The following is a 13,715-nucleotide window of genomic DNA, read 5'->3' on the forward strand; positions in this document are numbered from 1 at the left end:
AGATGCGTTATGCATCAGTGGGAGACTGAATGGTTGCAGGTGTCAGATAACAAACTGCGGTCTCTCAAATCTACCACAAAGGCTTGGTGGGCTTCATGTCAGCCTCGCCACTGGAAGGAGGTTTTGCTTACCAGACTGTGCATCGGGCATGGCCCTGTCATGCATGGCTTCCTCCTCTGGTGAGCGGATCTACCATTCTGTGAAGTTTGTGGCATACTGCCTTCAGTTTAGCATATTGTGGCTACGTGTGTCCTGTATACTGATATTAGGGCAGCCCTCGAACTCACTGGAGACCTACCCACCATTCTCGCAGATACCAATACCAGTGTTAACAGAGTGGTGAAATTTTTTTGAATTGTCGGGCCTCATCCTTACACTGATGACCATGGTGTTGAGTGCTCCCTCACCCCAAATAATAATTATAATAATAATAATAATAATAATAATAATAATAATAATAATAATAATAATAATAATCATCATCATCATCCAGGCTGTTGATTGTTAACCTTGATACCCATTGGTGATTGTCCAGGATCTCCTTTCTAAACTCCAAGCTGGTTGTCTTTGTACCCCAAGCCCCATTGGGATCCTAGGAGATTTTTACCAGTTGGCTAAGTTTGCTATGAGGATGCCATATTGGAGATTTGGGGGGGGGGGGGGGGGGGTGTTACTGAACCGACTGACCTTTGGTTGTCACACTGGAAGCTTGAAATAAGGATTAGCGTGCCATGGTCTCTTCAGACTAACTGTTAGCAATAAAGGGACTACAACCATGTGACAACCTTCCTTCTGTGCTTCTTGTAGTGGATATATCGTTCTGTTCGATTCCTGTTAGCCACACGAGGATGACGTGGCCATATCCTATGATGTGAGGGTCCACCCCACTGTCAGTGTGGTGCCCACATCCTATTGGACTGCCCTGATTTAGCCGTCTTAAATTTGCTGACACACTCTGCCTTTGGTGTTAGTAGATGACATGAAAGTGACTGATCCGGTTTTAAGTTTTACCCTTGAATGTGGTTTCTACTCCTCTCGGTGAGGTAGGGCACTTTGGCACTGTGAGGATTTTGAGTGATGCATCTTCATCTTCTCTGACCCAGGGGGGGCCCATGGCTGCCCTTGCACAGTGGTCTAGCCTGGCTCCACCCACCCTACCTTTTAATTTTCTTAGTCTCTTAAATCTCTCCTTAACTTCTTACCCCGTGGTCATCCTTTCATGAGATTTTATCAAGTTATCTCTGTTAAGTTTCTTTGAGGTAATGGAGAGTGAGGAAAAACCGGCTGGACACAGAAGGTGCATCTCCCATCGCATAATATGCTCCAGGACCTCCAGTTGCGTTTTGGGCGGAGCAACTTGCCACTTTCACACTCTTACCCCTCTCATTTCTGCCTGCTTCTATCTCTGTTTTATTGATTTTGGTTACAATCAGGTTCATCAGCTTGTCCTGCGTCCTGCCTCTCTGAGGACTCTTCATGGCTTATAGGATCAAGGGACTGATAGTTTGGCCCCCTTATTCTCGTTGCTTCATCCATCCACTGACAATTTTGAAGAAAAAAATTAGATTTTTAATAAAGAAATTAAATGGCTACAGCAAAAGAACTTGAGCGCATGTTCTCAGTCCAAAGATACAGTTTTAATCAGAAGGTCTTTTAACTTTCAAGTAAAATATAAAGAAAACAGAATATTGATGTTGACTCATTCCAGAGACAGAGCATTTTAATATTTTCTCAAAGGTGGGGCTTCAAAATTATTAACCAAGGTGACAACATTGGCAGTGTGTGTTTCAGGCCAGTGATATGTTTAGGCAAAACAAAAAATACAGGTTTATTACTTTGTCATGAATTTTAACATGTGCTAAATGCAATAACATCTGAGGCTATTAAGATTTCCTGTCTCAATTGATATGGGCTTATTCATGATGAAACTGGTTAAGTGTTAGATTATCTAAAATTACTGACAAACAGCCTGATGGCTTGCTTAATCTAGTTCTGTTACTGTTTGCCTTCTCTACCAGTTCAGGCACTTTAGCTTTACATGTAGTTTTGGTTTCCTGCGTCTCATTCGCTTAGGTGTAGGGATTTAGCTCTTCACTGAATTTTTAAAAGTTGCATATTCTTTTTACTGAGTGGGATGTCAGAGACACAGCACTTTTTATCTGTGAAGAATGGCTTTAAAATTCCTTTTACATTTCCTTGATCTTGTTTTCTGTAGATTCTCGGTAATTTACGGCAAATAATTTTAATTGTTGTTATTTTGCCACAGCATCTTTCCAGCTGCTCAACAAATATTGTCTGTGTTTGTCCTCAGTATCGAGTGACCTCATTATGGACAGGATGTTGTTTCTCAAACCTCTTGGCCTCCTTCGACGCCACATTCTGTTTGAGGGAACACTTATTGCAAGTGTTGGTTTTCAGCTTTTGTGACTTGCTGGTTTTCATCTGGTAAACAGATGCTGTTTCTATCTTAATGCTGTCAAAAAAAAGATACACATCCTGTGTCAGTTTTTACAAATCACTGTTTTCGTGGGAGCAAGATCAGAAGAGAACACTGCAAATATTTATGTTTTATTAAAATAACATGGCTGGCTGTACATATTAAATTAAAACTATTCCTTCAAATCTGCTTAAATAATATTGTATTTAAATGTATTTTATCTTATTTAAAAAAGAATTTGTAGTTTTACTTGCTCATTATTGTTGTTTCTTTGTCAGTTTCTCCTAATGAGTTTCTGTAATGTTTCAGGCATGTAGTGCTACCTAAGGAAATAGCAAGGCAGATTCCAAAGACACACCTATTGTCTGAAGCAGAATGGCGGAAGTTGGGTGTGCAACAGAGTAAAGGTTGGGTTCACTACATGACGCATGAACCAGGTATAAGTGCTTTTATGTTTGCTTTAGTTTTAAGGAAACCAATGTTTAAGATTGATAATGAAACTACAGCTACAGGTGTTAGTAAAAGTGTTTGTGTACCAGTTTCAAAGTGGGATCCCCCCCCCCCCCCCCCCCAAATAGGTTTGCACCAAAATTTTTGTGAGGACGACGAGAATCCTTAAAGTTGGGCCGTGATTGTAATAGATAAAGGTTGTGTGTGCTGTTTAGATAACTTGTGGTGTTGGGATCATTGAAACCAATGCACACCTGTGGAGATATTTTGTGTCTCATTGCAATATCACTTAGTGACAAAGACTGGCAGGGAGGCAGTTCATTGTATTAAGCAGATTAGTCATTGTCAAGTTAGGACTCTTTATTGGTAGGTTGAAAGTACACTAAAATAAGGTGAATTTAAAAGATGGATGGAAGTGATTCATATAAGAAAGGTCCATGCATATGGTAGTAGATATACCCGATTTAGATGTAGGAAGAAATTTGTTTCCATTTCCTTTCTAATTGCTTGTTACTGCTCCTCCTCCTATCCCCACATTTTGTTCTTTCTTTTCCTCCTCCTCCTCCTCCTCCTCCTCCTCCTCCTCCTCCTCCTCCTCACATACAGTATTTTTCCCTATTCCACCTTGCTATATTGTTAAAAGCATTCATGATCTGAATTTTTCAAAAGAAATTGTTAGAGGACTTTGCTGTTTAAGTGTGTAGGTTTTCGCTATAATGGGGCACTGATTTTCAATAAAAACTTGTATAGGAAAAATTTCCCTCTGACGTGATTTCAGATGATATCAATGTTTCTTTAAATGGCTTTCAAATGATACAAAATCTGTATGATTCAAAATTTCTATGTGTGTGTGCAGCTATTTTGTGGTGGGAGAATGTCCATTTTAGTGCTCTGCATATTATTTTCAGTGTCACTCATGGAGTTAACACAGGAGCATTTCTAGATTAAGAATTTTCAAAATGTCAGATAGGGTCAGTGTGTGAACCAGTTAATAAGGGGATTGTGTTCAGCATTTGTGGAGGCTTCTCCTTGTCGTGTTGTTGACTCACTTAATTCTAACTTGACAAAAACCATCTTCGTGGTGGTCGATTTAGGAATCCATCAACTGCTACTACTAATGAGTTTGTTTGTGGTTCAGAGAATGATCAAACACCACATCCACCCTAGTGTAGGGAGTGGGGTGTAAGTTCTTAGTAAGGAAATCTTGAAATGCCATAGTTTACAAATCAAACATAAGATTAAAGTTCTGCCAATATATACTTAAATTCTGGGAAGTCAGAACCCATATTTGACATCATACATTGTGGTAAAATGTGCGTGACTCAGTTTTAACTCTGGTAAGAAGTGACTGTTGTACCTCTAGATGTTTTCCAAATAGCCTTGGCCAGTGAAAATAAATAAATAAATAAAATAAAATAGTGTGAATCCAAGGATAGTGTGTACATTCTTCATAGCAAATGAGCACTGTGACAACTTAACCATTCCTTGAGAAAGTAGGACATTAACTACAGACTAAAATGTTTCTGCATATTTAGTAGAAATAGCCAAAGCTGAGCCAGGGTGCTATTTCATTCCTTCATAACATTATGCTGATTGCAGTGGAGTCAAAATAAAGATTTCTTGAAGAGCACTGAATCCACTCACTTCCATATTCCAGATCTTTTCCTTCAGAATATGAAAGAAAGCCATAGCCATCATTTCAAGACTCTAGAAGCATCTGATGTCCAGTGACCATTTTTACTAATGAGGAATTGGAGAGGATACACAAGTGTGGACAACTTTCAGGAGAAGACTTAAGAAAGCTATGTGATTAAATTGTAACAAAAGCAGGAATTTGCATTAATTTCTGAAAATCAACACTGAACCATATAGTTTTAAATTTTAGAAAGAAGGATTCTGAATTGGTAATACAAGGTGTTTTAATGGCGTAACTGCTTTCAAATCAACTATGCATTACTTTGTAATTCACAGATTTAAAAAGTAATTCTTATTGTTTCACACCACATACATTTATCTCGGCCATAGATATTGTTTTGAAACTGATAAAATGAAACGGATATTTTCATTTTGACCATTGATGAAATGCTGAAATTTTCTTTTTGATAGGTGCTCATGAACTTTTTGGAACTGGACTCTGGTCTGATAACAGAATGTCATCTTCTGGTTTCTGTACAAACATTTATTAATTTTATAGGCTCACTGATGTCTTCAGTTAAAATTTATTAGTATTTACTGCACTTACTGTTGTCAAATAGAAATGGCATTACATAAGCATGTATGAAATTGATGACAGCACATTATTATCTTATTGCATTCAGAATGGCTGTTATATTTTGTTAACACATGAAGCATTGTAGTCCTAAATTATACAGATACATCTTCTTTCACTGTTCCCTCTTCCTCTCCCCTGGGTCTGTGTCACCACTGTTTCAGAATATCAGCCATACAACATTGCTTACAAAACAAGTCGTTTGATATCGAGATATTAACATACAATTAGTTGTGAGGGATTTTGTTAGTGTATGAGAGAAATTTTGATGTACAACTTGTTGCAGAACCACACATACTACTATTCAAGCGGAAAATAACTACACCACCTGAAGAAAGAGTTCAAATCAATGGTGACCAGTAATGGGAGAAGATAACTCTATGCAGCTGGCGGGTTGAACTGTTTCTTGTAAAAATGGTACTGCTGTTGTTGCTCTGTAAGCCTCGTTATAAAGGTTTGAAGGACGAGACTGGTGTTGTACAGTGGATAGTACCTGCAGGCTATGACTGTGTGTTTCATTTCTTTTCGAGGTGGAGTTTGTGTTTTTATTATGTTTCTTTAAATTCTGTACTCGCAAGTTTGTGAAATTTAGTAGGAATTAGTAATTGTTGAACTCCATATTTGACTGGAATGCTTTTAATTCAAATGAATTAAAGTTCTAGCTGCTTTTAAAGCAACTCTTTTATGGGTCTAAAAAGACCATAGTAACTGCATGACCATCAGTTTTGAAGCAGGAAGTGTTGTGGTTCCTTTAATCTATGAAGATTTTATAATTGTGTGTAAAGAATGTATAAACCAGATCAGATGTGGAACAACAAATTGTTGGCTCTTACATGCCTTCACCACCTATGGGCTGTCAGATGTGTTGTCTGCATGAAAATAGTTTCAGTTGTATTATAATTATGTGCTTAACAAATTTTATATTAAAATCTGTTATGCTGTGTTTTAAAGTACAGCATTCTTGAATAATTTTAAAATAAGGGGATGATAATGAAGTGGTAAATGTCTGTATATTTTTATTGTAAATAAAATGAATCTCATCTGGAAAATAAACTGCTTCAGTGTACCTATTTATTCAAGAAATGCTGTACTTCCATAAAAATATTGTTTTCTGTTCATAGTTTTTAATATTCATAGATAATTATTTTGTATCTTCTTGTGCTGTCATAATAAAAAAGTTGATGGTAAACTTGACTATGATGTTACTGAAGTGGGAAAGAGACCAAAGACTGACTGATTTAGTCTTTATTATCTTAACAGAACTAATAGATGTAACTGACATTTCATGGGACAATGAAAAATGTAAAAGCAGAGTTTTTTGCATGTATTATGTTCACATGTCAATTGTAACTTTGAAAGCTATTGATTGTGCTTTACCTGGCAGCATCGCCAGGCAGATAAGTCTGTTTCCTTTCATATTAAACACTGACTGTATTCACAATGAAATATATTAACTTATATCTTCATCCATCCATCAATCAATCATGAGGGAAACCTTTGACTCAGCTGAAACTGATACTTGGCAAATACAGTTGCAAAACATTTCACAGTATTGTGATGTGTGTGTGCCACCTGTCATTCAGTTAACGGTGATTGGTTAGCATCACTCAGTTTTCTCGTCCTGGGATTTTCATTATCATAATATCACAACTCATTTTGACATAGTATTGAATACGACAGAAGAATGGTTGTAGTGGCATTATCAAAGGCCTCAGCCAACTGTTTATTTGAAGTACATGCACACAAATCTCTGACCACTGGGACAGATGAACCCTTTTTCTTCCCAGTCATCAATCTTTTGACTAGTTTGTAGCAGTCCACCAGTTTCCTCTTCTGTGCATCTGCCCTAACAGTGGCTGTGATTATATGGTCAGTCAAGGCCATAAACTGAAGGAGATTGCTGTTCTGCTGTGTGCCAGAGTGCTAATAAATTAAGGATGCCTGAATGGCTCATAATGTGACACAAAATGTTGTCTCACTGGATGGTAACATCACTTTTAGCTGAGAAGATAATGTGTTGGTTGAGGATAATTGTTTGTAAGAACTACCATCTGGAAACAAAACCTTGTCATCACTTCATTGTCATTATAAGTGGCAAGTGAGACCATGGAAGAGCGCTAAAATTTGAAATTTTTTTGTGTGTGTGTGTGTGTGTGTGTGTGTGTGTGTGTGTGTGTGTGTGTGTGTGTGTGTGTGTGTGTGTGTGTAGGGGAGGGGGGGGGGGGGTAGCAATTGTTGTAGATGTACGTCACTTGTAATCCAACATACAGATGCTGTTTTATGTGCAGTGAGTAACAATTTTCCACATAACATAGCACCTGTTTCATATATGGGTTATTAATTGGTAACGGCTACACACTAAAGTCTTCTACTAACACCTTCTGAAGTATATCAGATAACATGGTTGTCACAGTTTTCGGTAAGAGCTAATTTTATGAAACTATATTTTTTGCTATTGTCCATTGCAAATTGAGAAGTAAATTTGGTTGTTTTATTTGGGGGGGGGGGGGGGGGGGGGGGGCGGGCAGACACACTTTCATTCCACTTGACGATGATCAAATATCGTCACACCACAAAACCATCCCATTGCTCCCAGTGTATTTCTTCCGTTCTTCTCATTCAACGAACTTGCACTGTGTTATCCAGTTCTCCTTAAAACCACCTAATGCTTTCACTCGCACATCATCCTAACTAATGGCAGGTGAACTACTGTGCCCATACCCACCATCCAACAGTTTCCACTTGCTCTCTCCTGTTACTGTCTCCTAATTCATGCCCTCATCCTAACTAATGCCAGGTGAACTACTGTCCCCACACCCTCCATCCAACAGTTTCCACTTGCTCTCTCCTGTTACTGTCTCCTAATTCATGCCCTCAGGTCACCTTCAGGGTGTTCCACTTCTGCCAGTGGTGCCAGCCCATGTACTTGTCACTTCTTCCGCCTGCATTCCTAGCTGGCATACCGGCTATCTCCCTGAGCCATCAGCACCCAGTACCTCTCCCTGCCTCCCTCTCCCTCTGTCCACCCCATCGACACTATCCAGACCACAACCAGTACACCTGCCAAAACAATACTATTGGCACTGTTCATGTAGCCAGCACCATGTTAAGGCCATAGGTGTGCTCACTTGAATGCATGTTACTCTGTTGTCAAAGAATAACTCCAAACACCAGCAAGACTTTCCTGTCTTTTGTGCTTGTCTACCGACAACTCGGAGCTGCTGCTTTTCAGTTAGTGGTCTCCTTTAACCTTAAAGTATTCAGAGTTATTAAGGTAGCACAGGATTTTGTTAACCTGAATATAAAAACTTGTTTTATTGAACTTTGTAATGCCGTATACAAAAGTTACACTTTTGAATCGTCTACAGTTGATGACATTTTCTTTTCCAAAGCATCATTCACTTAATTCTTCAGCAATACAGGGCGGTTGTAATTAAATTTTCAGTGTGAGCCAGTTTAGACAGAAAACTATTACCATAAGGGTACCCAGCTTTATAGGAACAATTCCTGTGTGATATCATGGGCTAGAGTAGACCTGCGGCTATTCCTTGGCTACTGTAAGTGGTGACTAATAGCCTTTTTTCTTTAGTCTTGATTTTACCCTGGTATTTTGACTATTCTTTGGACTTACGAAGGTTTTTCCACTCTTCTTGCTTTAACACTTTTTTTCCTTGCTCTTTTTAATTCTGGTCCCCACTTTGGGTTTGACCCCCCCCCCCCCCCCCCCCCCCCCCCACTTTCCAAATTTTACAGAAGTGTGGGCAGCTTGAGGAAGGATTTCTTACTGTGGTGCATTAACTCTCCACTGTGCTCTGTTATCTTTTGAACCTACCAATTAAGTGGCTCTATTTTTGCACCTGAAATCCAGTGTGGTAACCATTTCACAGTGGTGGGGTTGTCATGTCCCCTCTGTGGTAGCCCCCCTTACAGTGCAGGGATTGCACTGCCGATGCCCCAGCTGTAGCTTCCCTGTGTCAGCTGAGGAGTAGGTACCTATTCACTTCGGGGTACCAGGACTCGACAACAGTTGCTGTACCAGGTGGCCTTTACCTTGGTGGGATGGTGCCCACAGGGAGACCCTCTGATCAGAGGGCCATACGGGCAGATGATATGCATTGAAATGGATTACACTTAATGGTGACGGTGCCAACACTGCCCTTTCAGTAGTGAGAAACAGTGATTTTAATGCAGAGGTTTACAATCCTATGGCATTTCAGTCCTTGACCATGCCTCAAGACAAAAGGCAGGTAAGGAGAAATGGAAGTGGACAGTTTCCTGAGCCCTTGGTTTGTTACCAAACTGACAGCAAATGTTTCACAACAACGATGCCACTGTTTTTCGTTGAAAATATTGAAGATCAGTTTGAAGAGCTTGCTGCAATAGAGAAGTTCAGAAGGGGATCTTTTATGATAAAAAAAAAAGGCATGCTAACCAATTGTGGGCACTTCAAGCCTGTGTCGAGGTGGGAGATGTACCAGTTACAATTTATTTTCATAGCAAGCTCTGTAGACTTCAGTGTTATTTGACATGAGAACCTTTCGCTACAAACTGAAGAGGAGCCGTGTACTAATCAGGTGTGGTGTGGCGTCCATTTTGTTTGCCGCACCCAGAGGGGACCCAAGGATAATAGTGGACACTGGAGCTTTTATCCTAGCCTTCGAAGGCAACAGTGTGCATGAGAAGGTTGTCATGGTTTATAGGTATGATTTTGGGCTTTATTTTTCTCCTCCGATGAGATATTTTAGGTGCTAAAGATTTGGACACATGTCCTTCCACTGTTCTAACCAGGCTGTATGTAGGACATGTGGACAGGTGTCCCATGAGGGCAGCTCTTGTGACCAACCCCACAATGTGTCAACCTCCTAGAACTGCACCCTCCTTGTTCACCGCAATTTTCAGTGTTCAGGAAGGAGAAGAAAATTGAAGAGTATAAAATGCTTGACCTCCTGTCTTCTCAAGATGTAAAGGAAAAAGTTTGAAAGACTTTATCCAACTGATATGGCCTCAAATTTTGCGACTAGTGTCGAAATCCGTATTGACAAGGTCTCGCATGACACGTCCTATCCCTGGTCATATTTCAGGCATGCTCTACAGTTGGGGAAGGGAAAGCACCCGCACGTTGTACACATGCACGCAGTGGTCCCACTTCTTCCAGTGCGGCCAGAGATACCCAGTCATCCTCACCGTCTTCAGGTACAAGGACACCTGTCAAGATACATCCTCTTAAAACAAGGGCCAGCAGCCAAAGGCTGGGGGCCGAAGAAAAGTACGGTCCTCTGCTCCCAGAAGGTAAAATGGGGAAATCTTCACAAAAATCAGTGTCACAAGGATAAGCAGAAAGATAAATTACTTTCGGAGGCTTCAGATGTTCTGCTCCCCATTCCTCCAGAGGCCGAGCCGATGTACACTGACTGGTTCACACCATCAGGTGGACTGCGACATGGCAATGATGCAATCACACCCCTATTTTCCATATACCCTATTCTCAGACGTGACTCCAACACTCCTTCAATGGAATCGTAATGGCTACTATTGCCATCTGACTGAACTAGATTCATTTAATAGCTACTTACTCCATAATTGGCATAGCACTATGGAAACACTGTCTATCGCAACACATCTCAATGTTCTGAAGAAGTACAAACTGTGCTGTACTAATCGTGTTAATGTCAAATAGTTGGAATCGGTAACTAGAAGCAACCTATGTAAGAGTTCATTTCTAGTTACTGATTCCAACATTACTGTTTCTTGCGCAAGCCTGGAACCAATAACTATACTACACGGAAGTCACACCGTATACAGTAGCTCCAAAACAACACTCAGTAAAAGTGATCCATCAGGAATGAAAGTAAAATTAAGAGCTTTATAGCAAAAATATCGAAAAGGAAAACAAAAAGTGTCTGCTTAAATAGGAACTTACTGCATATGAGCTTCCAAAGGAGTCAAAGATTGAGGCAGACAAGAATGAAATAAGGAGGTAACAAGAAATAATGTTACAAGGTCATTCTGTAACAAAAGAAGCAAAAATCAGAATAACTAATGGAAAAAATAAGAAACACAAACTGCCTGGCTCGAACGAGGTATCACCCAAATCAGTTCTTCCTTACCACCTGCCCTCAGATGCAAAATTTTAAAATAATAATAATAATAATACCACAAGTCAATCACATAAACCCTCTGGCAAAGACACAGCAATACCCTTTGGCCCACCATTATAACCAGAAAATATCAAACCGACAGACAAACCTTCCTCCAGAGAAATGAAAAAAGTAGCACTTGCACAATACAGTAACATAAAGAAAGCAACGTAAAACGAGGAAAAAACTATCAGACTCACCAACATCTAACAAACTAAACGAGGCTTGTACATTTTGCTGACTACTTTCATAAATGCAAGAAATAAACAATAACCTTTCGGAATACTTTCTTCCAACAGTATTCATCTAAATGGCCTTGCAACACTGAAAACCACCTTTTTCCCTGCGTGACAAGATTTTACAGCCCCCAATACCCCACGGTAGTATTAGTACATGCCCCCGTCTTATAATCTTTAAACTGAATATTGTGATTCATGACCAAATGATGACAACCTTTCACCCAACCCCTTGTACGAAGCAAACCCATCCGACATGACTACAGAACTTTCTTCCACATATTATTCTATTAAAGATGTCAAGACTTCCTTTGTCCGATTTGGTACAACCCTAAATACAACATCAGCACAATCTCCTCCAGAAACTACTACTACAAAGCCCAACAACCTTGTGCCCCATTTCGTACTTTCTCTTTCCAAAATGTGACTCATCTACTTAAACTATAACCCCAGCCCCCACCCACCCACACAATGACCCCCATACCCAGCAGACTTCTCTACAAAATGAGAACTGTCGACTGCAGTGCCACATGAAACCCCTGCTTCACGCGTGACAGATTTACAAGAATATTCATAGCATAAATAGTAGGTTAGCATGACAATTACTTCTAAATTCAGCCTCGATCTTTGAACCACATTCCCCTGCATATGTATCTCCGTATGTTATTTTTTTCTGCACCTCCACAAGTATTCGTCGGAAGTTTGTGATGACACAACCTTCGTCAAAGCCATACAATTTTCACAGACACTGCACTTGCAGAATTCACCAGTGACTCCGAGTGATTGCAAAAATTTACAGTTGATTTACGGTCACTCATTTTCTGACGCAGAATTTTCACAGTAAAAATAATTGACTCGTCCATAACGAACAGTGTGAGAAATCAAGACTTTATAAATCAGGACTACTTTCATAAACAAAAGATGCCGAAAACAAATTACAAGATGAAAACAAAACAATCTACATCGAATTTTTAATATACGCGTGTAACGAGGAAAGCCAGAGAAATCATTGAACGTTCATGGACAGCAATCTGCAGCACAAACAAAATTACATCACACATTATGTCATTTGTCAAAGCCGACGAGTGGTATCGGACACTAGAATCAACCCGAGGCCTTGGTCAATTATGTCTACCTGTCAGTTTGTACGACAATATGTAAGGTTTGGTTAACCCCAATTGGACCTTTCTGATATCACAAGCTGTTTGAGTTAGTGGAACAGCTGCATCCTCTTTCCTCTTATTGGGGGACTTGAATGCCCATAATCCTCTGTTGGGTGACAACACTGTCTTGCGGAGCCTGAGTACTAGAACACCATCTTTCGAAATTGGAAATTGCCTACTCAACATTGGAGTTTCAACACATTTTAGTGTGGCCCACGGAGCATACTCGGCTATTGATGTCTGAGTTTGTAGCTCGATGTCTTGCACCTGATTCAGTGGCTTGTTCATGGCGATCTTTGTGACGATGGCCATTTTCTAACTTCTCTCCCTCTTCATTCACGAACATTTAGAACATGCTCCATGTTGGTAGCTTCGGAAAGCCGACTGGCAGGCTTTCTCCTCTACAGCCACTTTTGCACCCACTTGTGTGATGGATATCAGCAAAGTGGTTAGGATATTATTGATATTATTATTGATGCTGCAGCAGCAGCAATGATACCCTATTCCTCCAGCTCATCCCAATGACTATCATGGAATGCTGCAGAGTGCTTCAGTGGCACAAACACCATCCTTCTATGGATAATTTAACAGCATTCAAGAGACTCAGAGTGAATGTGTGGTTTTTAATAAAGAAAAGGAAGTAGGAGTGCTGGGAGCAATATGTATCATCTATGCCACACCACACCACACTCCCTCGTCCCAAGTATAGACTGAACACCACTGCATTTGTGGCAGTCTACCGTCCACAGTGGTTCCTAACATCCTTGTCAATGATAACATATGTACTGATTCTGTGGTACATGTTGAATGTTTCAGAGCACGCTTTGCTCAAGTAATTATCATGAAGTAATTACCTTCCTCATTTCCTGTCCCAGAAACACCTTATTGAGCACCACTTGCTACCCCTCCATGCACCGGGCTCTCTCTCTCTCTCATATAATGTCTCTTTTATTCAATGGGAGCTTTGTAGCGCTTTGACAGTGTCAAGACACTGCCCTTTAACCCAAAAAAATCCATGGCCAA

The 13,715-nt window shown here is 40.1% G+C and overlaps 1 protein-coding gene across 1 annotated transcript in view; it reads left to right on the forward strand.

Moving 5' to 3' along the window:
* The window catches only part of LOC126485079 (cyclin-dependent kinases regulatory subunit), a 45,179-nt gene extending 38,970 nt beyond the window's left edge, over positions 1 to 6,209 (forward strand). The window contains exons 2-3 of the mRNA XM_050108682.1: positions 2,747 to 2,874; positions 5,443 to 6,209. Of these exons, the coding sequence (XP_049964639.1) occupies positions 2,747 to 2,874; positions 5,443 to 5,519 (205 nt within the window). The 3' untranslated portion in view covers positions 5,520 to 6,209. The remainder of the gene's footprint in view (positions 1 to 2,746; positions 2,875 to 5,442) is intronic.
* Positions 6,210 to 13,715: the final 7,506 nt, after the last annotated feature.

Source organism: Schistocerca serialis, chromosome 6, assembly GCF_023864345.2.
Source record: "Schistocerca serialis cubense isolate TAMUIC-IGC-003099 chromosome 6, iqSchSeri2.2, whole genome shotgun sequence".
Classification (NCBI taxonomy): domain Eukaryota; kingdom Metazoa; phylum Arthropoda; class Insecta; order Orthoptera; family Acrididae; genus Schistocerca; species Schistocerca serialis.